The sequence below is a fragment of the Carcharhinus amblyrhynchos genome, chromosome 4 (genome assembly GCF_965287045.1).
Source record: "Carcharhinus amblyrhynchos chromosome 4, sCarAmb.v2.hapA, whole genome shotgun sequence".
Classification (NCBI taxonomy): domain Eukaryota; kingdom Metazoa; phylum Chordata; class Chondrichthyes; order Carcharhiniformes; family Carcharhinidae; genus Carcharhinus; species Carcharhinus amblyrhynchos.
In genome coordinates, this window is record NC_137327.1 from 60367165 (window position 1) to 60390150 (window position 22986).

General features: G+C 45.6%; 1 protein-coding gene across 3 annotated transcripts in view; it reads left to right on the top strand.

The window, feature by feature from the left end:
• Positions 1-22986, top strand: part of cog4 (component of oligomeric golgi complex 4) — a 67516-nt gene that overhangs the window by 25714 nt on the left and 18816 nt on the right. For all 3 annotated transcript variants that reach the window (XM_080187241.1, XM_080187240.1, XM_080187242.1), the window contains exons 10-15: positions 3179-3297; positions 5859-6025; positions 15809-15974; positions 16843-16905; positions 21606-21722; positions 22494-22586. In XM_080187241.1, the coding sequence (XP_080043367.1) occupies positions 3179-3297; positions 5859-6025; positions 15809-15974; positions 16843-16905; positions 21606-21722; positions 22494-22586 (725 nt within the window). The remainder of the gene's footprint in view (positions 1-3178; positions 3298-5858; positions 6026-15808; positions 15975-16842; positions 16906-21605; positions 21723-22493; positions 22587-22986) is intronic.

Consider the following 22986-nt stretch of genomic DNA (forward strand, 5'->3'; position numbering starts at 1 on the left):
AAGGCATTTTGGAAATCTAAGTATATTACATCTACTGGTTCCCCATTATCTATCTAATCATTACCACCTTAAAGTATTCTAATAAATTTGTTGGATACAATTTCCCCTTCATGAGCCGTGTTGATTCTCCTTGATTATATTATACTTTTCCAAATGCTCTGCTACTACATCCTTTATAATGGACTCTAACATTTTCCCGATGACAAATGATAAGCTAACTGGCCTATACTTATCTGTTTTTTTTATTTATCTCTCTTCCTTCTTGAATAAGAGTGCTACATTGGCAGTTTTCCAATCTTCTGGGACCTGTCTGGAATTTGAGGATTACTATCAGTCCGTCCACCATCTCTGTATCTGCTTCCTTTAATATCCTAGGAAACAATCTATCAGGAACTGGGGATTTATTAGCCTTTGACCTTATCAATTTTCCGAGTATGTTTTCTCTAGTGATGTTGTATTTGTTTCCTCCCCTCCAATCACCATCTTTTGCCTCTTGATTATTTAGTATTTTTGGAATGTTATTAGTGTCTTCTATCATACTCAGCATGGTTTCGTGACAGGTAAGTCCCGCCTCACAAATTTAATTGAATTCTTTGAAGAGTTAACTAAGTGTGTAGATGAAGGTAGAACAGTTGGTGTCATATACATGGATTTTAGTAAGGCATTTGATAAGGTTCCCCATGGTAGGCTCATGAAGAAGATAAGGAGGTGTGGGATAGAAGGAAATTTGGCTGATTAGATAAATAACTGACTATCTCGTAGAAGACAGAGGGTGGTGGTGGAAGGAAAATTTTCAGACTACAGGCCAGTTACCAGCAGTGTACCACAGGGATCAGTGCTGGGTCCTCTGCTTTTTGTGATTTTTATCAATGACTTGGAAGAGGGGGCTGAAGGGTGAGTTAGTAAATTTGTTGATGACATCAAGATTGGTGGAGCAGTGGATGAGGTGGAGGGCTCTTGCAGGCTGCAAAGAGACATTGATAGGATGCAGAGCTGGGCCAAAAAGTGGCAGATGAAATTTAACCCTGATAAGTGCAAGGTGATTCATTTTGGTAGGACAAACTTGAATGCGGATTACAGGGTCAATGGCAGGGTTCTGAGGAATGTGGAGCTTTCTTTCCTGCCTGTCCTTATGAAAAGACACTTACCCCTTAATATTTAGTTCCCAGCTTTGATCCCCCTGTAATAACATCTCTGTAGTGGCTATATGATTAAGAACATAAGAAATAGGAGCAGGAGTAGGCCATCTAGCCCTTCGAGCCTGCCCCTATTTTACCATGGTTTCTGCATCAGTCATACACATACCTATAGTATACATAAGAACATAAGAAATAGGAGCAGGAGTAGGCCATCTAGCCCTTCGAGCCTGCCCCGCCATTTGATAAGATCATGGCTGATCTGTCGTGGCTCAGTTCCACTTTCCCACCCTCTCCCCATAACCCTTAATCCCCTTGCCTATCAAAAACCTATCAACCCGCGTCTTAAATATATTTAGCGAGGCAGCCTCCACCCACTTCAACGGGCAGAGAATTCCAGAGATTCACCACCCTTTGAGTGAAGAAGTTCCTCCTCAACTCCATTCTAAACCGCCCCCCCTTTATCTTGAGGCTGTGCCCCCTAGTCCTACTGTCTTTTTTGAGCGGGAAGAGTCTCTCCACCTCTATCCTATCCATCCCGTTCATCATCTTATACGTCTCAATGAGATCTCCCCTCATTCTTCTAAACTCTAACGAGTACAAGCCTAGTTTATTCAGCCTCTCCTCATAGCTCAACCCCCTCAACTCCGGTATCAGCCTAGTAAACCTCCTCTGCACTCCCTCCAAGGCCAAAATATCTTTGCGCAGGTGCGGCGCCCAAAACTGCACACAGTACTCCAGCTGCGGCCTCACCAATGCCTTATACAGCTGCAGCAAGACCTCCCTACTTTTATATTCAATCCCCCTCGCTATGAAGGCCAGCATCCCATTCGCCTTCCTGACCACCTGCTGCACCTGCAAGCTGGGTTTTTGCGACTCATGCACAAGGACCCCGAGGTCCCTCTGCACCGTCGCCTGCTGCAGTTTTTCGCCCCGTAAGTAATAGTCCTTCCTACCATTCTTCCTACCAAAGTGGACCACCTCACACTTGCCAACATTATATCCATTAACCTCAAGTTGTGCTGTTAATTCATTTATTCTGTGCCAATTACTTTCCTGCCTTGTTTCTTCCTTTTCCTATAATGGCAGCAGGAAGAGTATCTGGGTGTCCTACAGTGATTTATGCTGATCTTAATGATGAATTGTGGGCTGCCATTTAACCCAGAAGTCATCAGAGTGGAGCCTGATCCTGTCCTTGGCCAGAGGCCAACCACACAGACCTAGCCACAGGAGTTGATGGATAATGACCCCAGGAGTTAGAAAGTTGCATGACCCTCTTCACACAAGTAGGGCTGAATATGGTTAAGGTGCCTGAGACCTGATCAGGTGACACATAATGGACTAGAGATGGAACTGGAGGCTTTCTCTCTGTGTTGCTCAATACTTCACTGTCCTGTATTTGAGTTGTGTTGAAGCAGGATGTGAACATTACAAATTATGGATAATTAGAAATAACAAGGATGTACTTCTAATAACCTGATAAACAATTTCAGTATGCAACTTAATCTAACCCATTTGTAATGGTTTGGAACGCTGTGTTACAGTTTATGGGTAATTTATTGGTGTCCAAATCTAGAGTCTATAAATATAAGATATTAACAAATCCAATAGGGAACTCAAGAGAAAGCTCTTTAGCCAGAATGATTAGGATGTAGAAATTGCTGCCAAATGGAGTAGTTTAGATGAATAGCTAGATTAACACGAGGGATAAGAGAACAGCAAGATAGGTTGATAAAAGTAAATTACTGCGAATGCTGAATCTGAAACAAAAACAAAATATTGAAAAATTTCAGCAGCTCTGACAGCATCTGTGGGGAGAGAACAGACCTAACATTTCGAGTCTGGATGCCCCTTTGTCAGATATGTTGATAGGACCAGATAAACATGGGAGGAGGTTTGCATGGAGCAAAAACAGCAGCTGATCAACAATTAATTGATATTGATATTAATTAGTTCGTATTATATTCATGTGACTGTGCTGGCTGTGATTTCTCTTTGCGTATTGCTGACCAGCTTCTGTGATTTAATTACGTGTTACCCAGAGCATCAGAAGGCACTGGATAAACTGTGTAATCTCTGCTTGCTGAGCCGGAATATGCAGGAGCTAATTGGATATTACATCACCATGGAGGAGTACTTCATGAGAGAGATGGTCAACAAGGTAACTGTATAATACTGTCAATTTCTCTCTCATGTATCTGTGAAGCTGTGATTATCATGTTACAGGCACATAACACTAAAGAGGGAAAAACCAGCCTGGATTCCTTCTTCTGAACAGTGTCTACGTCCCTAGTTGAAATGACTATTGGACAATGTACCTGATTCTACCATTACCAAGAGTCAATACCTACAGGAGAACAAAGCAGGAAAGAAAGGTTTACTAATGATAATGAAAACAGAATGTTTGTTAACTCCTTGCACTCGTATTAAATAACATGGCATCAATTCTGGACCCAGGCGGAGGCCTGGTCTCTCTACATTTGAGAAGGGGAAAGTGGATGGAACAAATCACTTCAAGAAACTGAGACCTCCTTAGTCTGTTTGGCTCTTCACCTCATGCTTACTGTTCAGGAAATTTAACAATATTTTTAACAATATGATCATAGCATCTATCGTTAAGAATCCTGGGTGCTTAGTTGTGATTCCTAGGCAGAGTAGTGTGATTTATGGTTCAGATGTTCGAAGATAATCTGACAACTTTAGCATTGTATCCATTTCCAGTGGAGGAATCCATCCAAACCACTAACCTTCCTTTTTCAGGCACTGACTGATATGTGTATTCTAGCAGTTTTTGTTTATGTATTTGCTTTGCAGCACACACCATAATTGAATTGGGACCTATCTGACCTACTGCCTTGGCCAATTTAACCATCTGGAGTGCTCCCAGTCCATGTATACAGTGTTATAAAAGGCCTTGAATTAATCCTGCTTCTGAAAACTATTTTACCATGGTTTCTGCATCAGTCATACACATACCTATAGTATACATAAGAACATAAGAAATAGGAGCAGGAGTAGGCCATCTAGCCCTTCGAGCCTGCCCCGCCATTTGATAAGATCATGGCTGATCTGTCGTGGCTCAGTTCCACTTTCCCACCCTCTCCCCATAACCCTTAATCCCCTTGCCTATCAAAAACCTATCAACCCGTGTCTTAAATATATTTAGCGAGGCAGCCTCCACCCACTTCAACGGGCAGAGAATTCCAGAGATTCACCACCCTTTGAGTGAAGAAGTTCCTCCTCAACTCCGTTCTAAACCGCACCCCCCCCCCCCCTTTACCTTGAGGCTGTGCCCTCTAGTCCTACTGTCCTTTCTGAGCGGGAAGAGCCTCTCCACCTCTATCCTATCCATCCCATTCATCATCTTATACGTCTCAATGAGATCTCCCCTCATTCTTCTAACGAGTACAAGCCTAGTTTATTCAGCCTCTCCTCATAGCTCAACCCCCTCAACTCCGGTATCAGCCTAGTAAACCTCCTCTGCACTCCCTCCAAGGCCAAAATATCTTTGCGTAAGTACGGCGACCAAAACTGCACACAGTACTACAGCTGCGGCCTCACCAGTGCCCTGTACAGTTGCAGCAAGACCTCCCTACTTTTATATTCAATCCCCCTCGCTATAAAGGCCAGCATCCCATTTGCCTTCCTGACCACCAATAGGGATGCAGATCCTTATTCTTCCAGGAAGGTGCGTGGTATTATGGTGGTTGTGTTAGCCTGAATCAGTGATCTAAAGGAAATTTGTTTGATGGTATGGAACATGAGTATTACTGAAAAAAGAGATATTTTGTTGAAGCTTTTCACCTTGCACTCATCAAGACATTCACAAGGATATAAGGGAAATCATCACATTTATACTGTATAGGAAGTGAGTACTTGCTTATACTCTGGCAAACTACTCTCTGATTGGTAGAGGCATTGCCTTGGAGAATGCACCAGTTGATGGTAACTGACAGTTAACTGTCAGGTATTGTTTGAAATTTAAACCAGGAAGCTTGACTCTGGTCAGTGAATTGCAGGCTCATTCCTCAGACAATGCCTTGACCAGTCAGAGTCAAGCAGCATTCCCCATGGCGATGCCACTACCAATCAGGGTCCATTTGCCAACCAATCAGCACACTCTTCTCATACAAATGTCCTGATGGATGCAAGACAAAAAGCTTCGATTAAAATAGTGTCTTTTTTTCAGGTCTAAAGAATGTGACTTCAAATCTTACCATGACAGTTTGAAAATGTACATTGTTTTTTCAAGAATAATAATTCTGGAAATAAAAGGCTGATTTTGGTAAAAGTGACCATGAAGCTGTTATTGTTTACCAAAAAATAATTCACTATTGTGTATTATGGAGGAAAATCTACTGTCCTTATCTGGTCTGGCCTATATGTAACTTCAGTCTCACATTAATGAGGTTGATACTTAACTGTACAGAGGCTAATGTTAATACCCAACCATTGTTCCCCATTGTGATCATTTACCTCAGAGAAACAATTTGGATTTTGACAGCATCTTGAATATATTAAACTTCATATAAAATAAAGGCAATGCAGAACACAAGTGGAGATGCCTGACAGTGTAGATGCTTTAAGAACCATATTAGGAGAAGGCTTTTAAAATGGGGAATAAATCACAGATAGAATTTGGGATTTTCTCAATTTGTATGGCTGAGTTAATCATTGAATAAACTTGCTGAGTCGTGTAAAGGTTGTAATGTTTGATTGTAGGCTGTTGCGATGGATGTCTATGAAAAGGGCCAGTTGACATCCAGCATGGTGGATGATGTGTTCTTCATTGTGAAGAAGTGCATTGGTCGTGCTCTAGCAAGCTCAAACATCGACTGTCTATGTGCCATGATCAACCATTCCACCACCTTACTAGAGTCGGATTTCAGGTAATCAAGACACGGGATAATACATGCTTCTTGTCATTAATGTTACAATGTTTATTGCAACCCCTAATGCATAGCAATCTGTCCCATTGCCTCTCACATTTTGGCAATGTGATTAACAACTTATTCTGGGAGATGGCATATATTGTAAAATTTAAATGTGTACCATCAAAATAAATTGACCACTCACAAACAATGAACCCAGATTGAAAGATAAATTTTGGAAAAACTCACCAGGTCAAACAGCATCTGTGGAGATGGGAAGGGAGGGTCAGTGTGATGCCTTTCATGGGTTTTGGAAAGATTTAAAAACAACAAAGAATGACTAAGAAAGTGATAAAGAAAGGAAAGATAGGGTATGAAGTTAAACTAGCTCTAAATATAAAAAATTATAGTAAATGTTTTTACGAATATATAAAGAAGAGGAGGCTGGCTAGAGTGAATGTTGGACCCTTGGAGGATGAGAGGGGGGATTTAGCGGTGGGTGATGAGGAAATGGCTGAGGCTTTAAATAAGTCTTTTGTGTCGGTCTTCACGGAGGAGGACACAAATAGCTTGCCGGATATTAAAGATAGAAGGGTGGTAGGAGATGAGGTCCTTAATGCGATTACTGTCACTAGAGAGGTAGTGCTTGATAGACTAACGGGACTGAAGGTAGACAAGTCCCTGGGACTGGATGGAATGCATCCCAGGGTTCTGAAAGAAATGGCAGAGGTGATAGTGGATGCCTTAGTAATTATTTATCAAAATTCGCTGGACTCCGGGGAAGTGCTGGAAGATTGGAAAATGGCTGATGTTACGCTGCTGTTTAAAAAAGGTAGCAGACAAAAGGCAGGGAATTATAGGCCGGTTAGTTTAACGTCCGTAGTTGGAAAATTGCTAGAATCTGTCATCAAAGAAGAAATAGCGAGGCACCTAGAAAAGAACGGTTTGATCAAGCAGATGCAGCATGGATTCGTTAAGGGGAAGTTGTGTTTAATGAACTTATTGGATTTCTATGAGGACGTGACTAGTGCGGTAGACAGAGGGGAACCGGTGGATGTGTATTGTTTGCTGGAGCAGACGAATGAAGGAGCAGAGAGACAGATAAGAAATTACCTGTTAAAAACCTGTTTAAATAAGCTTAAAGCACTTTCGTAGTAAGAACTTACCTTGTAGAACTGTTTAAATCATTTAAAAGCATTTTTGCGGGCTTTTTGTATTTACCGCTTTAAGAATTCTAAGGGAGTGGATAGCAGGGAGTTGTGGGGGAGCAGGCTTTAATTATCAGGTGCTCACACGGTGAAGCCTTCCATTGTTTGCTGGAGCAGATGAGTGAAGGAGCAGAGAGACAGATAAGAAATTACCTGTTAGAAACCTGTTTAAATAAGTTTAAAGCACTTTCGTAGTAAGAACTTACCTTGTAGAACTGTTTAAATCATTTAAAAGCATTTTTGCGGGCTTTTTGTATCTACCGCTTTAAGAATTCTAAGGGAGTGGATAGCAGGGAGTTGTGGGGGAGCAGGCTTTAAAACAGCACCAGGTTTAAAAGGAGGCCTGGTGGACAGCGGGCAGCGTCGGAGCGGGCAGCGGAGTGAGAGGGAAGCAGAATGAGCTATTAGGGCTGAGGATCAAAGGGCTGGGGAGAAAAAGGGCCAGGTAAGTTTGTGTGGAAATTTTCAATATTACTACAGTGAATAATGGAGGGGCATGTGATGTGTTGTTTCTGTATGATGTGGGAGCTGGTGGACCCCAGGGTCCTTCCCAGTGACCATGTCTGCAGTAAGTGCAGGTTGCTGGAAGAGCTCCAGCTCAAGGTAGATGAGCTGGCCTCAGCTACAGACACTGAGGCTCATCAGGGGGAGAGAGGGTGCCATTGTCAATGGGGTGCAAGTGACATCCACCCCCCCCTAGACTGGCTAACTCTAAGGGTCAGGAACAAGAGGGGGCTGCTGAGAGGAGGAAGGAGGGTGCGGAGCGGAGGAAGGGGGGTGGGGAGCGGATGCCTCAGACTCTCAATCTGCATAACAGGTTTGAGGTTCTTGCTTCCAGTGTGGACGAGAACGAGGGAGGTGAGGTTGGTGAACAAACTGCACACAGTACAGTGATGCAGCAGGACATAGGCAAAGAGAAGGGGAAAAGGAACGTAGTAGTAATTGCGGATAGTGGGGTGAAGGGTATTGACACTGTCCTTTGTCACAATGACAAAGTGCACAGAAGGGTGTGTTGTCTGCCTGGTGTTCGGGTCCAGGATGTCGCATCTGGGCTGCAGAGGAACCTGGAGTGGGAGGGTGAGAATCCAGTCATTGTAGTACATGTGGGTGCCAACAACGTAGGTAAAATGCAAACTGAGGATCTGGGGAGGGAGTATGAAAAGCTGGGAATGGAATTAAGAAGTAGAACCGACAAGGTGGTTATCTCTGGGCTACTGCTTGAACCGAGTGCAGATGGGCGTAAGGTTGATAAGATTAAGGAAGTGAATGGGTGGCTCAGGGATTGGTGTGGGAGGAATGGGTTTGAATTTATGGGGCATTGGCATCAGTATTGGGGTAGGTGGGACCTGTTCAGGCGGGATGAGGTTGGTCTGAACCGTGCTGGGACCAGAGTCCTGGCGAATCGTGTAAATAGGACTGTAGACAGGGCTTTAAACTAATTAGGAGGGGGGGAGGGTGCGAGGGTAGGTGACATTACGGGGTCTAAAGTTAAGGAGAGAGTACAGGTAAGGGAAGAGGCCGAGGATGTCCCAATAATAAAGGGAATAGGGGGCGTGAGTATGGTTGGTGGCATTCTGGCAAATAGGGTCCAGGTGAAGGCTGGGATGAAGGCACTTTATCTGAATGCATGAAGCATTTGGAATAAAGTGGATGAGTTGGTGGCGCAGATCAGCACAAATGGATATGATCTGGTGGCCATTACAGAGACGTGGCTGCAAGGTGACAGGGACTGGGAGCTGAATGTCCAGGGGTATCAAGTGTTTAGGAAGGATAGGCGGGAGGAAAAAGGGGGGAGCGTAGCTCTGCTGATTAAGGATAGCATCAGGGTGGTAGCAAGGGATGATATAGGAACCAAAGAGCAGAACGTGGAATCGTTGTGGGTGGAGATTAGGAACAGCAAAGGGAGGACGACGCTGGTGGGTGTCGTCTATAGGCCCCCGAATAATGATCTGGAGGTGGGGTGGGCTGTTAATGCGCAAATAAGTGCGGCGTGCAGGAATGAAACGGCCATAATTATGGGAGATTTCAATCTACATATTGATTGGTCGACCCATGTTGGACGCGGTGGGCTCGAGGAGGAGTTTTTGGAATGCTGCCGGGATAGTTACCTTGAACAGTGTGTGTTAAGAACAAAGAACAACCCAGCACGGGAAACAGGCCCTTCGGCCCAACAAGCCCGCGCCGCCGCATCACCCTACACCTATCCTACCCTGCGTGTCTACGAATAGAACCCCTGACTTAGCCAGATTCAGGGGAGAATAGTGTCAATTTGGTAAAACCAATCAGCCTAAGAGCACATCTTTGGGGTGTGGGAGGAAACCGGAGCGCCCGGAGGAAACCCACGCATCCACAGGGAGAATGCACAAACTCCCACAGACACAGGCCCAAATCCATGTATCTGCACAGCTAGTAGTGCTAGTCACCGAGCTGTTGCGGCGCCCGTCTACCGGTCCAGGATCAAGCACACACACCGACACGAAGTACTAGGCCACTCCCGGAACCTCCAAGAGTAGCCCACGCATGACCCACCGTGTGCATGCCCCTCGTTTGACAACGAGGTGGACCTCCACCTGCGGAATAAAAGACAAAAACGTTAATCACAAGCCTGCCTTTCCGGTGTCTCCCGAGGTTCTAACCCTTATTTAATAACCCCTACCGTAACCCTCCATCCTCGTTTCACTCGTGTGCCTATCTAACTGAACCTTAAACGAGTCCAACGTTCCCGCCTCCACCACCCTACTCGGTAGCGCATTCCATACCCCCACAACTCTCTGCGTAAAGAACCTTCCTCTCATATCCAAATTATACCTCTCCCACCTCACCCTTAAATCATGTCCTCTTGTATTTGTAACCAATCTAGGGAGCAGTCTCTCACTATTGACTCTGTCTATTCCCTTCAGTACCTTATATACCTCTATCATGTCCCCCCTCAATCTCCGTTTTTCCAAGGAGAACAGTCCCAGTTTCTCCAACCTTTCCTCGTAACCCAGCCCCTCCATGCCAGGCAACATCCTGGTAAACCTCCTCTGCACTCTTTCCAGAGCCTCCACGTCCTTCCGGTAGTAAGGTGACCAGATTGGGGGAACGGCAAATTGTGCGGAGGGTGTGGAGAGTCTGCAGAAGGATCTAGATAGGCTGGGCGAATGGGCCAGGAAATGGCAAATGGAATTTAATGTTGACAAGTGTGAGGTGGTCCACTTTGGTAGGAAGAATGGTAGGAAGGACTATTACTTACGGGGCGAAAAACTGCAGCAGGCGACGGTGCAGAGGGACCTCGGGGTCCTTGTGCATGAGTCGCAAAAACCCAGCTTGCAGGTGCAGCAGGTGGTCAGGAAGGCGAATGGGATGCTGGCCTTCATAGCGAGGGGGATTGAATATAAAAGTAGGAAGGTCTTGCTGCAGCTGTATAGGGCATTGGTGAGGCCGCAGCTGGAGTACTGTGTGCAGTTTTGGGCGCCGCACCTGCGCAAAGATATTTTGGCCTTGGAGGGAGTGCAGAGGAGGTTTACTAGGCTGATACCGGAGTTGAGGGGGTTGAGCTATGAGGAGAGGCTGAATAAACTGGGCTTGTACTCGTTAGAGTTTAGAAGAATGAGGGGAGATCTCATTGAGACGTATAAGATGATGAATGGGATGGATAGGATAGAGGTGGAGAGACTCTTGTCGCTCAAAAAAGACAGTAGGACTAGGGGGCACAGCCTCAAGATAAAAGGGGGGGCGGTTTAGAACGGAGTTGAGGAGGAACTTCTTCACTCAAAGGGTGGTGAATCTCTGGAATTCTCTGCCCGTTGAAGTGGTGGAGGCTGCCTCGCTAAATATTTTTAAGACGCGGGTTGATGGGTTTTTGATAAGAGAGGGGATTAAGGGTTATGGGGAGAGGGCGGGAAAGTGGAACTGAGCAGCGACAGATCGGCCGTGATCTTATTGAATGGCGGGGCAGGCTCGAAGGGCTGGATGGCCTACTCCTGCTCCTATTTCTTATGTTCTTATGTTCTTATGTAGAACTGGACGCAGTACTCCAAATGCGGTCTAACCAACGTTCTATACAACTGAAGCATTAGACGACAGCTTTTAAACTCTATACCCCTTCCTATAAAGGCTAGCATTCCATAAGCCATCCTGACAACATTCTCCACTTGTGTCGCAACCTTCATGGATTTGTGAACCTGCACTCCCAGGTCCCTCTGTGTTTCTATACTCCTAATTTGTCTACCTTTAATCACATAGCTCCTCTCTACATTATTCCTTCCAAAATGCATCACCTCGCATTTGTCAGGATTAAATTCCATCTGCCACCTATCTGCCCAATGCACCAACCTATCTATATCCTTGGAGCCAACGAGGGAGCGAGCTATCTTGGATCTGGTGTTATGTAATGAGGCGGGTAGAATTAGGGACCTTGCGGTGAAGGATCCTCTTGGGGAGAGTGATCATTGTATGGTGGAGTTTCTGGTGCAGATGGAGGAGGAGAAAGTGGGTTCCCAGACACGCGTCCTTTGTTTGAACAGAGGGGAGTACGGTAGGATGAGAGAAGAATTGGCAAATGTTGACTGGGGGAGCGCGTTGGAAGGTAGGTCTGCTGAGGAGCAGTGGAGGATCTTTAAGGAGATCTTTCTTGGTGTTCAGCCGAAATTTATTCTGATGGTTAAAAAGGACCGTAGGAGGAGAGGTAATAAGCCGTGGATAACGAAGGAGGTGAAGGAAAGTGTTAAATTAAAAGCGGAGGCGTTTAGAGTAGCTAAGAATAGTGGGCGAGAAGAGGATTGGGAGAGGTTTAAATGTCAACAAAGATTGACAAAGAAGTTGATAAAGAAGGGTAGGAGAAACTATGAAGCTGGGCTAGCGCTTAATATAAAAAAGGATAGCAAGAGTTTTTATAAATATATAAAAAGGAAGAGGCTGGCTAGGGTGAACGTTGGACCCTTAGAGGATGAGAGGGGGGACTTAGTGGTAGGGGATGGGGAAATGGCTGAGGTCTTGAATAACTTTTTTGTTTCAGTCTTCACGGAGGAAGACGTGAATAATTTGCTGGGTGTTAGCGATGGAAAGGTGGTAGGACTGGAGGGTCTCAATGACATTATTGTTACTAGAGGGGCGGTGCTCGACAGACTGGAGAGACTGATTGTGGACAAGTCCCCAGGACCGGATGGAATGCATCCGAGGGTTCTGAAAGAAATGGCGGAGGTGATAGTGGATGCCTTGGTGGTTATTTTCCAAATGTCGCTGGATTCTGGGGAAGTGCCAGAAGATTGGAAAACGGCTAATGTTACGCCGTTGTTCAAGAAGGGTGCCAGGCAAAAGGCAGGGAATTATAGGCCGGTTAGTTTAACGTCTGTTGTAGGTAAAATGTTAGAATCCGTCATCAAGGAGGAAATAGCGAGGCATCTTGAGGGGAATTGCTTGATAGAGCAGACGCAGCACGGTTTCGTTAAGAGGAAGTCGTGTCTGACAAATTTATTGGAGTTCTATGAGGATGTGTCTAGGGTGGTGGATAGAGGAGAGCCGGTGGATGTGGTCTTTCTTGATTTTCAGAAGGCGTTTGACAAGGTACCTCACAAGAGGTTATTGCAGAAGGTAAGGAGGCATGGAGTTGGGGGTAGGGTGTTAGCGTGGATAGAGGATTGGTTGTCAAATAGGAGGCAGAGAGTGGGGGTTAATGGGTGCTATTCGGATTGGCGGTTGGTGACTAGTGGAGTGCCCCAAGGGTCGGTGCTGGGGCCTCAGCTATTTACCATTTATATAGATGATCTGGAGGAGGGAACCGAGTGTATGGTGTCGAAATTTGCTGAGGACACCAAGATTGGTGGAATGGCTAATTGCGCGGAGGGTGTGGAGAGTCTGCAGAAGGATCTAGATAGGCTGGGCGAATGGGCCAGGAACTGGCAAATGGAATGTAATGTTGGCAAGTGCAAGGTGGTCCACTTTGGTAGGAATAATGGTAGGGAGGACTATTACTTACGTGGCAAAAAACTGCAGCAGGCGACGGTGCAGAGGGACCTCGGGGTCCTTGTGCATGAGTCGCAAAAACCCAGCCTGCAGGTGCAGCAGGTGGTCAGGAAGGCAAATGGGATGCTGGCCTTCATAGCGAGGGGGATTGAATATAAAAGTAGGGAGGTCTTGCTGCGGCTGTATAGGGCATTGGTGAGGCCGCAGCTGGAGTACTGTGTGCAGTTTTGGTCGCCGTACTTACGCAAGGATATTTTGGCCTTGGAGGGAGTGCAGAGGAGGTTTACTAGGCTGATACCGGAGTTGAGGGGGTTGAGCTATGAGGAGAGGCTGAATAAACTAGGCTTGTACTCGTTAGAGTTTAGAAGAATGAGGGGAGATCTCATTGAGATGTATAAGATGATGAATGGGATGGATAGGATAGAGGTGGAAAGACTCTTCCCGCTCAGAAAGGACAGTAGGACTAGGGGGCACAGCCTCAAGATAAAGGGGGGGCAGTTTAGAACGGAGTTGAGGAGGAACTTCTTCACTCAAAGGGTGGTGAATCTCTGGAATTCTCTGCCCGTTGAGGTGGTGGAGGCTGCCTCGCTAATTATTTTTAAGACACGGGTTGATGGGTTTTTGATAAGCGAGGGGATTAAGGGTTATGGGGAGAGGGCGGGAATGTGGAACTGAGCCACGACAGATCAGCCGTGATCTTATTGAATGGTGGGGCAGGCTCGAAGGGCTAGAAGGCCTACTCCTGCTATTTCTTATGTTCTTAAGTACAGGAGGAAGCTGTAGGTGAGAAGGACAGGAGGAAGCTGTGGGTGAGAAGGACAGGAGGAAGCTGTGGGTGAGAAGTACAGGTGGAAGCTGTGGGTGAGAAGGACAGGAGGAAGCTGTGGGTGAGAAGTACAGGAGGAATCTCTTGGTGAGTGAAGGGCAGGAAGAATCTCTGGAAGGACAGGAGGACTGTCTGGATAAGAATTATGGAGAATCTCTGGGTGAGAAGTACAGGTGGAATCTCTGGGTGAGAACTACAGGAGGAATCTCTGGGTGCGAAGTACAGGAAGGATCTGGTTGTGAAGTACAGGTGGAATCTGGGTGAGATGTAGAGGAAGAATCTCTGGGTGAGAAGTACAGAGGGAATCTCTGGGCGAGAAGTACAGGAGGAATGTTTGGGTAAGAAGTGCAGGAGGAATCTCTGGGTGAGAAGTACGGGGGAACCTCTGCGTGAGTGAAGGACAGGAGGAATATCTGGGTGAGAAGTACAGGATGAATGTCTGGTTGAGAAGTACAGAGGAAATCACTGGGTGAGAAGCACAGAGGGAATCTGTGGGTGAGAAGTACAGGAGGAATCTGTGGGTGAGAAGTACAGGAGGAATCTCTGGGTGAGAAGTACAGGAGGAATCTCTGGGTGAGAAGTACAGGAGGAATCTGTGGGTGAGAAGTACAGGAGGAATCTCTGGGTGAGAAGTACAGGAGGAATCTCTTGGTGAGTGAAGGGCAGGAGGAATCTCTGGGAGAATGAAGGACAGGAGGACTCTCTGGGTGAGAATTATGGAGAATATCTGAGCGAGAAGTACAGGTGGAATCTCTGGGTGCGAAATACAGGAAGGATCTGGGTGAGAAATACAGGTGGAATCTGGGTGAGATGTACAGGAAGAATCTCTGGGTGAGAAGTACAGGAGGAATGTTTGGGTAAGAAGTGCAGGAGGAATCTGTGGGTGAGAAGTACATGGGGAACCTCTGCGTGAGTGAAGGACAGGAGGAATATCTGGGTGAGAAGTACAGGATGAATGTCTGGTTGAGAAGTACAGAGGAAATCACTGGGTGAGAAGCACAGAGAGAATCTCTGGGTGAGAAATACAAGAGGAATCTCTGGGTGAGAAATACAGGTGGAACCTGTGGGTGAGAATTACAGGAGGAATCTCTGGGTGAGAAGTACAGGAGGAACCTCTGGGTGAGAAGTGCAGGTGGAACCTCTGGGTGAGAAGTGCAGGTGGAACCTCTGGGTGAGAAGTGCAGGTGGAACCTCTGGGTGAGAAGTGCAGGTGGAACCTCTGGGTGAGAAGTGCAGGTGGAACCTCTGGGTGAGAAGTGCAGGTGGAACCTCTGGGTGAGAAGTGCAGGTGGAACCTCTGGGTGAGAAGTGCAGGTGGAACCTCTGGGTGAGAAGTGCAGGTGGAACCTCTGGGTGAGAAGTGCAGGAGGTATCTGTTGGTGAGAAGGACAGGAAGGGTCTCTGGGTCAGTGATGATACACGAGGAATCTCTGCCTTTATTGATACAGGTGGAATCTCTAGGTCAGTGTTGATATAGGAGGAATCTCTGGGTGAATGTTGGTAGAGGTGGAATCTTTGGGTGAATGTTGGTGCAGGAAGAATCTCTGGGCCAGTGTTGATAGAGGAGCAATCTCTGGTTCTATTGATACAGGAGGAATGTCTGGGTCAGTGTTGGTACAGGTGAAATCTCTGGATCAGTGTTGATACACAAGGAATCTCTGTGTAAGTTATAGCCCGTGAAGACACTGGAAGAATGTGTCAGTTGTAAATAGTTGCTTACAACAGAATTTTGTTTCTTGATTAGGGGTAAAACCTTGCAGGAGGTACTAGCAGTCTGTTGCTCACTCATTTACACTGTCTTCACGTATTGCTGTTCTTCAGGGAGGTGCTTTATAACAAATTGCGGATGGGATTTCCAGCCACCACCTTTCAGGACATACAGCGTGGTGTAACCAGTGCTGTGAATATCATGCATTCCAGCCTGCAACAGGGCAAATTTGACACCAAGGGAATTGAAAGTACAGATGAAGCCAAACAATCCTTTTTGGTATGTGTTTTTATGTACTTCCCTCTTCTTGGAAAGTTGTTTTCCTATTAGGTTATGGCTCCCTCTCCTGCCAGCAGGCTGCCATTGAGAAATTATTCTGTGGAGCATCACTGGCCTGGCTGCACATCTTTGCAAAGCATCTCTCACCCACAGGAATGACCATTTTTTAAAATGTGAATTTTGTGCTCAGCTGAGAAATGTGACTCTTTTCATTTGGCACACCCCGATCTAGCACAAGTGCTTCCAAACACTTGGCGTCACAAGCACTGTTGTCATAAGCTTTGAAATAGTGGTCACATTTATGATCACTGAATAACGAGCTTGACATTGGTCAGGATCCTACATCTTTTCAGGATTGCCAGCTTCCCTCCTTCACAGGCTTGGATTGTGTTTCAGGGTAATTGGAGGTTAGAGCAGACCACTTCTCCCTCAGGAATTCAGTGTTGGCATGGAGTGCTCCTTGATCTGTTATAACGCCATTATCTGCAGAGTAAAACTCACTCTTCTTCCCTGCCCTAACAATGTACGTAATCTGAATACCTGCCATTGGACCATTGTAACATCTTTCTCACCTATCCTCTTCATTGTAACTTCTAATTTGGTGGCAGTTTTGAGCTGCTATTAGGTTGAAGTGTGTTGAACTCATTTCATGTTAGACTTCCAAAGATCATTAACCTGGGTTTGGTTTGTGCCCAGGGAGTGAACCTCCAATATCTTACTCAGCACCAGCCAGTCTCAGAAACGAGTTTTCTAAACTCTTGACATAAGCTTGTTCAAAGACTCTCTCATTGTTTGATGGATGTTGTAGATTTGTCCTGCTCGTTGTTTTAATTTACTATGTATTTCTAACTTGTCTCGTTTTGTTTAGGTGACGCTGAATAATGTGGAAATGTGCAGTGAAAATCTTCTGACCTTGAAAAAGACCTTGGAGGTATAAGAGTATTCAATTCCATTTTTCTGCAGGATTAATGTTTTTTGATATTTTCCCACTGATGGAAGAACCAGACAGTGGTTGGGATACATCTTGTGACAATCCACCAGTATCTGACCTGTGGCCCTTCATTATAGAGTCAGCCTTATCATTGTGCATTTGTCAACTTTAGATATGACTGTGACACTGCTCAATGTGTCACCAGCCAGAAACTGCACATGCGCTGATGGTCACTATACTGCACTTTTATTGAGGCCAAGCAGATCATTGCTTTCTTGCTGCATGATTACCATTCATCCCCACATGTTTACAATTACTTACCAAGGTACATAGAACATAGAAAAACTGCAGCACAAACAGGCTCTTTGGCCCATAAGTTGCGCCAAACATGTCCTTATCTACTAGGCTTACCCTTAACCCTCTATCTTACTAAGTCCCATGTATTTATCCAAAAGTCTCTTAAAGGACCCTATCAAATCTGCCTCCACCACTACTCCTGGCAGCCGATTCCACGCATCCGCCACCCTCTGAGTGAAAAACTTACCCCTGACATCTCCTCTGTACCTATTTCCCAGCACCCTAAACCTGTGTCCTCTTGTGGCAGCCATTTCAGCCCTGGGAAAAAACCTCTGAGAATCCACTCGATCAATATGTCTCAACATCTTATACACCTCTATCAGGTCAGCTCTCATCCTTTATCTCTCCAAGAAGAAAAGACTGAGCTCTCTCAACCTATCCTCATAAGGCATGCCACCAAATCTAGGCAACATCCTTGTAAATCTCCTCTGCACCTTTTCTATGGCTTCCACGTCCTGTAATGAGGCAACCAGAACTGAGCACAGTACTCCAAGTGGGGTCTGACCAGGGTCTTGTACAGCTGCAGCATTATCTCCCGACTCCTAAACTCAGTTCCTCGATTGATGAAGGCCAGTACACCACACGCCTTCTTAACCACATCCTCTACCTGCGAGGCTAATTTGAGTGACCTATGATCCTTCTGATCTTCCACACTACAAAGAGTCTTACCCTTAATATTCCGTCATCCCATTTGACCTGCCAAAATGAATCATCACACACTTATCTGGGTTGAAGTCCATGTGCCACTTCTCCACCCAGTCTTGCATCGTATCAATGTCTCGTTGCAACTTCTGACATCCCTCCAAACTATCCACAATACCTCCAACCTTTGTGTCATCGGCAAACTTACCAACCCATCCCTTCACTTCCTCATCCAGGTCATTTATAAAAATCACACAGAGCAAGGGTCCCGGAACAGATCCCTGGGGTACTTCACCGGTGACAGACCTCCATGCAGTAAAAGACCCATCTACAACCACACTTTGCCTTCTGTGAGCAAGCAGTTCTGGATCTACAAAGTAATGTCCCCTTGGGTCCCATGCCCCCTCACTTTCTCAATAAGCCTTGCATGGGGGACCTTATCGAACGCCTTGTTGAAGTCCATATAAACCACATCTACTGCTCTTCCTTTGTCAATGTGTTTAGTCACGTCTTCAAAAAACTGAACTAGGCTCGTATGGTACAATCTGCCGCTGACAAAGCAGTGCTATTTTTGATTATACTATACCTCTCCAAATGTTCATAAATCCTGCCTGTCAGGATCTTCTCCATCAACTTACCAACCACTGAAGTTAGACTCACCGGTCGATAATTTCCTGGGCTATCTCTTCTCCCTTTCTTGAATAGAGGAACCACATTCGCAATCCTCCAATCCTCTGGAACCCCTCCTGTCTCTATTGATGAACAAAGATCTTCGCCAGAGGCTCTGCAATCTCTTCCCTTGCCTCCCACAGTAACTTGGGGTACATCCCATCCGGTCCCGGCGACTTATCTAACTTGATGCTTTTCAAAAGCTTCAACACATCCTCTTTCTTAATGTCAACATACTCGAGCTTTTCAGTCCGCCGCAAGCCTGCACTACAACCACCAAGATCCTTTTCCACTGTGAATACTGAAGTATTCATTGAGTACCTCTGCTATTTCTACCGGTTCGATACAAACTTTCCCACCGTCACATTTGATAGGTCCTATTCCTTCATATCTCATCCTTTTGCTCTTCACATACTTGTAGAATGCCTTGGGGGTTTTCCTTAATCTTACCTGCCAAGACCTTCTCATGACCCCTTCTGGCTCTCCTAACTTCCTTCTTAAGATCCTTCCTATAAGTCGTATACTCCTCTAGATCCCTAACATTACCTTGCTCCCTGAACCTTTTGTACCTTTTCTTCTTGACTAAATACATTACAACTTTTGTGCACCACGGTTCCTGTAACCTACCAAAACTTCCCTGTCTCATTGGCACGTTGTGTAGAACTCCAGATGAATATTCCTTGAAAATCTGCCACATTACTTATGTACATTTCCCTGAGAAAACTTCCTTCCAATTTATGCCTCTAGTTTCCTGCCTGATGGCTTCATAATTCTCCTTACTCCAGATAAACACTTTCCTGGCTTGTCTGATCCTAGCCCTCTCCAATGCTAGTGCAAAGGAGATGATCATAACTCTACTATCCCCAAAATGCTGTCTCACTCAGAGGTCTGACACGTGTACAGGTTCATTACCGAATACCAAATAAAGTACAGCCTCTCCTGTTGTAGGCTTATTCACATACAGTGTCAGGAAACCCTCCTCAACACACGTAACAAACTCCTCCCCATCTAAATCCCTTACCCTAGGGAGATTCCAATTGATATTTGGGAAATTAAAGTATCCCATCACAACAACTCATTATTACATCTCTCTAGGATCTGTTTTCCTATTTGTTTCTCAACATCCCTGTTACTATTGGGCGGCCTGTGGAAAAAATCCAGTAAAGTTATTGACCCCTTCCTGTTCCGAACCTCCACCCACAGAGACTCCGTAGACAATCCCTCCATGGCGCCCATCTTTTCCCCAGTCGCGACACTATCTCTGATCAACAGTGCCACTCCCCCACCTCTTTTGCCTCTCTCCCTGTCCCTCCTGAAACATCTGAAACCTCTCACACTGTTGACAATCTCTCTCTATTTGCGAGCTAACCTCTCTCCCAGTCACTTCATTTTGATTCCCACCCCCCAACCATTCTAGTTTAAAGTCTCCCCAGTATCCTTAGCAAAAACCTTCCCGCCAGGATATTGGTCCCCCTGGGATTTAAGTGCAACCCATCCTTTTTGTACAGGTCACAACTGCCCCTAAAGAGGTCCCAATGATCCAGGAACCTGAATCCCTGCCCTTGCTCCAATTCCTCAGCCACGCATTTATCCTCCACCTAATTCCATTCCTGCTCTCTCTCGTGGCACAGGCAGCAATCCTGAGATTACTACCTTTGCTCAACTCTCTACCTAACTCCCTATATTCTCTTTTCGTGACCCTTTCCTTTTCCTACCTGTGTCAGTGGTACCAATATGTACCACGACCTCTGGCTCCTCTCTCTCCCACTTCTAGGATTTCTTGGATGCGACCAGAAACATCCCGGATCCCAGCACCAGGGAGGCAAACTACCATCCAAGTTTCCTGTCTGTCTCCACAAAATCGCCTGTCTGATCCCCTCACTGTGGAGTCCCCTATCAATACTGCCTTCCTCCTCTTTTCCTTACTCTTCTGAGCAACAGGGCTGGTCTCTGTGCCAGAGGCACGGCCACTGCTGCTTCCACCAGGTGAGCTGTTCCCCCCCAACAGTACTCAAACAGGAGTACTTATTGTGAAGGGGCACATCCACTGAGGTGCTCTCTAGCACCTCTCTAGCGTCTGTTTAAGACGCGGGTGGATAGGTTTTTGATAGGCAAGGGGACTAAGGGTTATGGGGAGAGGGCGGGAAAGTGGAACTGAGCCACGACAGATCAGCCATGATCTTATTGGATGGCGGGGCAGGCTCGAAGGGCTAGATGGCCTACTCCTGCTCCTATTTCTTATGTTCTTATGTAGCACCTGACCTTTCCCCTTCCTAACCGTGACCCACTTGCCTGCCTCCTGCCTGTAACTCCTATCTATCACCTCCTCGTTTTCCCTGACCAGACGAAGGTCCTCGAGCTGCAGCTCCAGTTCCCTAACACGCAGCTCGATGCACCCGGCACAGATATGGATGTCTGGGAGGCGAGGAGACTCCAGGACCTCCCACATCCGACACTGAGAACAACAGACTGGGCTCACACTCAATCCCCCCTTTCTTCAAATAACACAGAAAAAGAAGCTAAGAATTAAACCTACCTTGCCTCGCCCTATTCTGCCTAAGCCTGTTGAGCCAAAGCCCTTTAGGTTGCACTCTGCTACCTACTCACTCCACTGCCCGCTACCGACGCTGCCTGCTTTTTAAACCTCGCGTGCTTAAAAAAACCCTTCATGTACTGTACTGTACTCCGTAATATATGTCTGCTATTTAAGAAGAGGATGTGTAACAACTGGAGTGTTGGGAGGTTTTATTCTAGTTTCAAAGGCAATAATGTCAAACCAAACCTCATCCAAGTTTCATACTCTGTTTCCTTCTCCCCCTCTCAGTGCCTCTGCTGGCCAATTAACAAGTCTCACTGGGCCACAGCATAGAAAGGATTTTGGGGTTTTTTTGCCAGTTTTCTTTACTCCTCATCTGAAGGCACTGCTTTATAGTCGAAACGGTGTCATGGAAGTTACTGGTCTTTCACTATATTGTATTATAGCGGATTATAAACTACAGTGGTTTAATGAAGTAATGTATGTTTCTCCATAGAGTGACTGTACAAAACTGTTCAGCCAAGGTTTGGGAGCGGAACAGGCACAAGCAAAGATTGACAGCTGCCTGTCGGATTTGGCTGCTGTATCTAACAAATTTAAGGAACTCCTGCAGGTGAGTTTGTCATAATAAAACTGATTTTGTCTTTTGATGAGTTAATTGCAGACCCCAAAATGAATACAAATCATTCAGTCACAGGATTGTTATGGTGCAGAAGTTGGCCATTCAGCCCATAGTGTCTGCATTGGCTTTCCAAATGAGCTTTATGACTTAGTACCATTCTCCTCCCTTTTTCCTGTATCCCTGCACATTTGTTTCTATTCAGATACTCATTTAATGCCTCGATTGAACTTTCCTCCACCAGACATGCAGATAGTGAATGCCAGACCCAAATCACTCGCTGGGTAAAAAAGTTTTTTCCCTGATCACATTTGCTTCTTTTGCAAATCACTTCAAATCTGTGCCTTTTTGTTCTTGATTCTTTTATGAGCAGGAAGTTTTTTCCTATCTACTCTGTCCATTCTCCTTGTGATTCTGAACATCTCTATCAAATCTACTCTTGGCCTTGTTCTCTCCAAGGAAAAGTCCCAGCCTTTCCACTCTATCCTCAAAACTAAAGTTTCTCATCCCTGGAGCCATTTTCATAAACCTCTTCTTGCAGTCTCTCCAATAGAACTATTCACAGTACTCCCGCTGAGGTCTAACAAATGTCTTACATAAGTTCAGCATAACCTCCTTGTTCTTATGGTCTGTGCCCCTATTAACAAATCCAGTGATGCTGAGTGTCTGCAGTCTGGATCACTCTGTCCCACCCAGCTACGACCTCACATGCCTGCTCCCTAGTGTTCTGTCTCAGTATGTTAATAATTTTGATTTGTCTTCCAGGAAGGTTTAGCAGAACTCAACACAACAGCTATCAAACCACAGATTAAGCCTTGGATAACTGGATTCCTCTCAATCTCGCACAACATTGAGGAGGTGAGAGCATTTAACCTGAGACAAACAAAAAGCAAGTGCCTGAACATGATTAAAGGTATCTCCAATTTCAGAAATGTGCTCGTGTCACTGTGTCTTGCAAATTCATGCAGCTGTCAGTTTGCTCGGTATAAATGGGATGCATCATCGATAAATCCAGCATCTCTCTGCCCAGTAGCCCAGCTTATGCATTTCTGTATCCCACAACCTGTAAACCAGTACATTGCCACTCTGGTCAGTCTACTATCCCACCACATATAAATCCAGTGCCTTAGTGTCACTACTTGCCTTTTATTAAATGTAGTCTGTTCACTGTAACATTCACAATCTGTACATCAGTGTAATGTCTTTGTTATCCTTTTCACATGCTGTACACACAACAGCACCATCGTTATTAAAACCA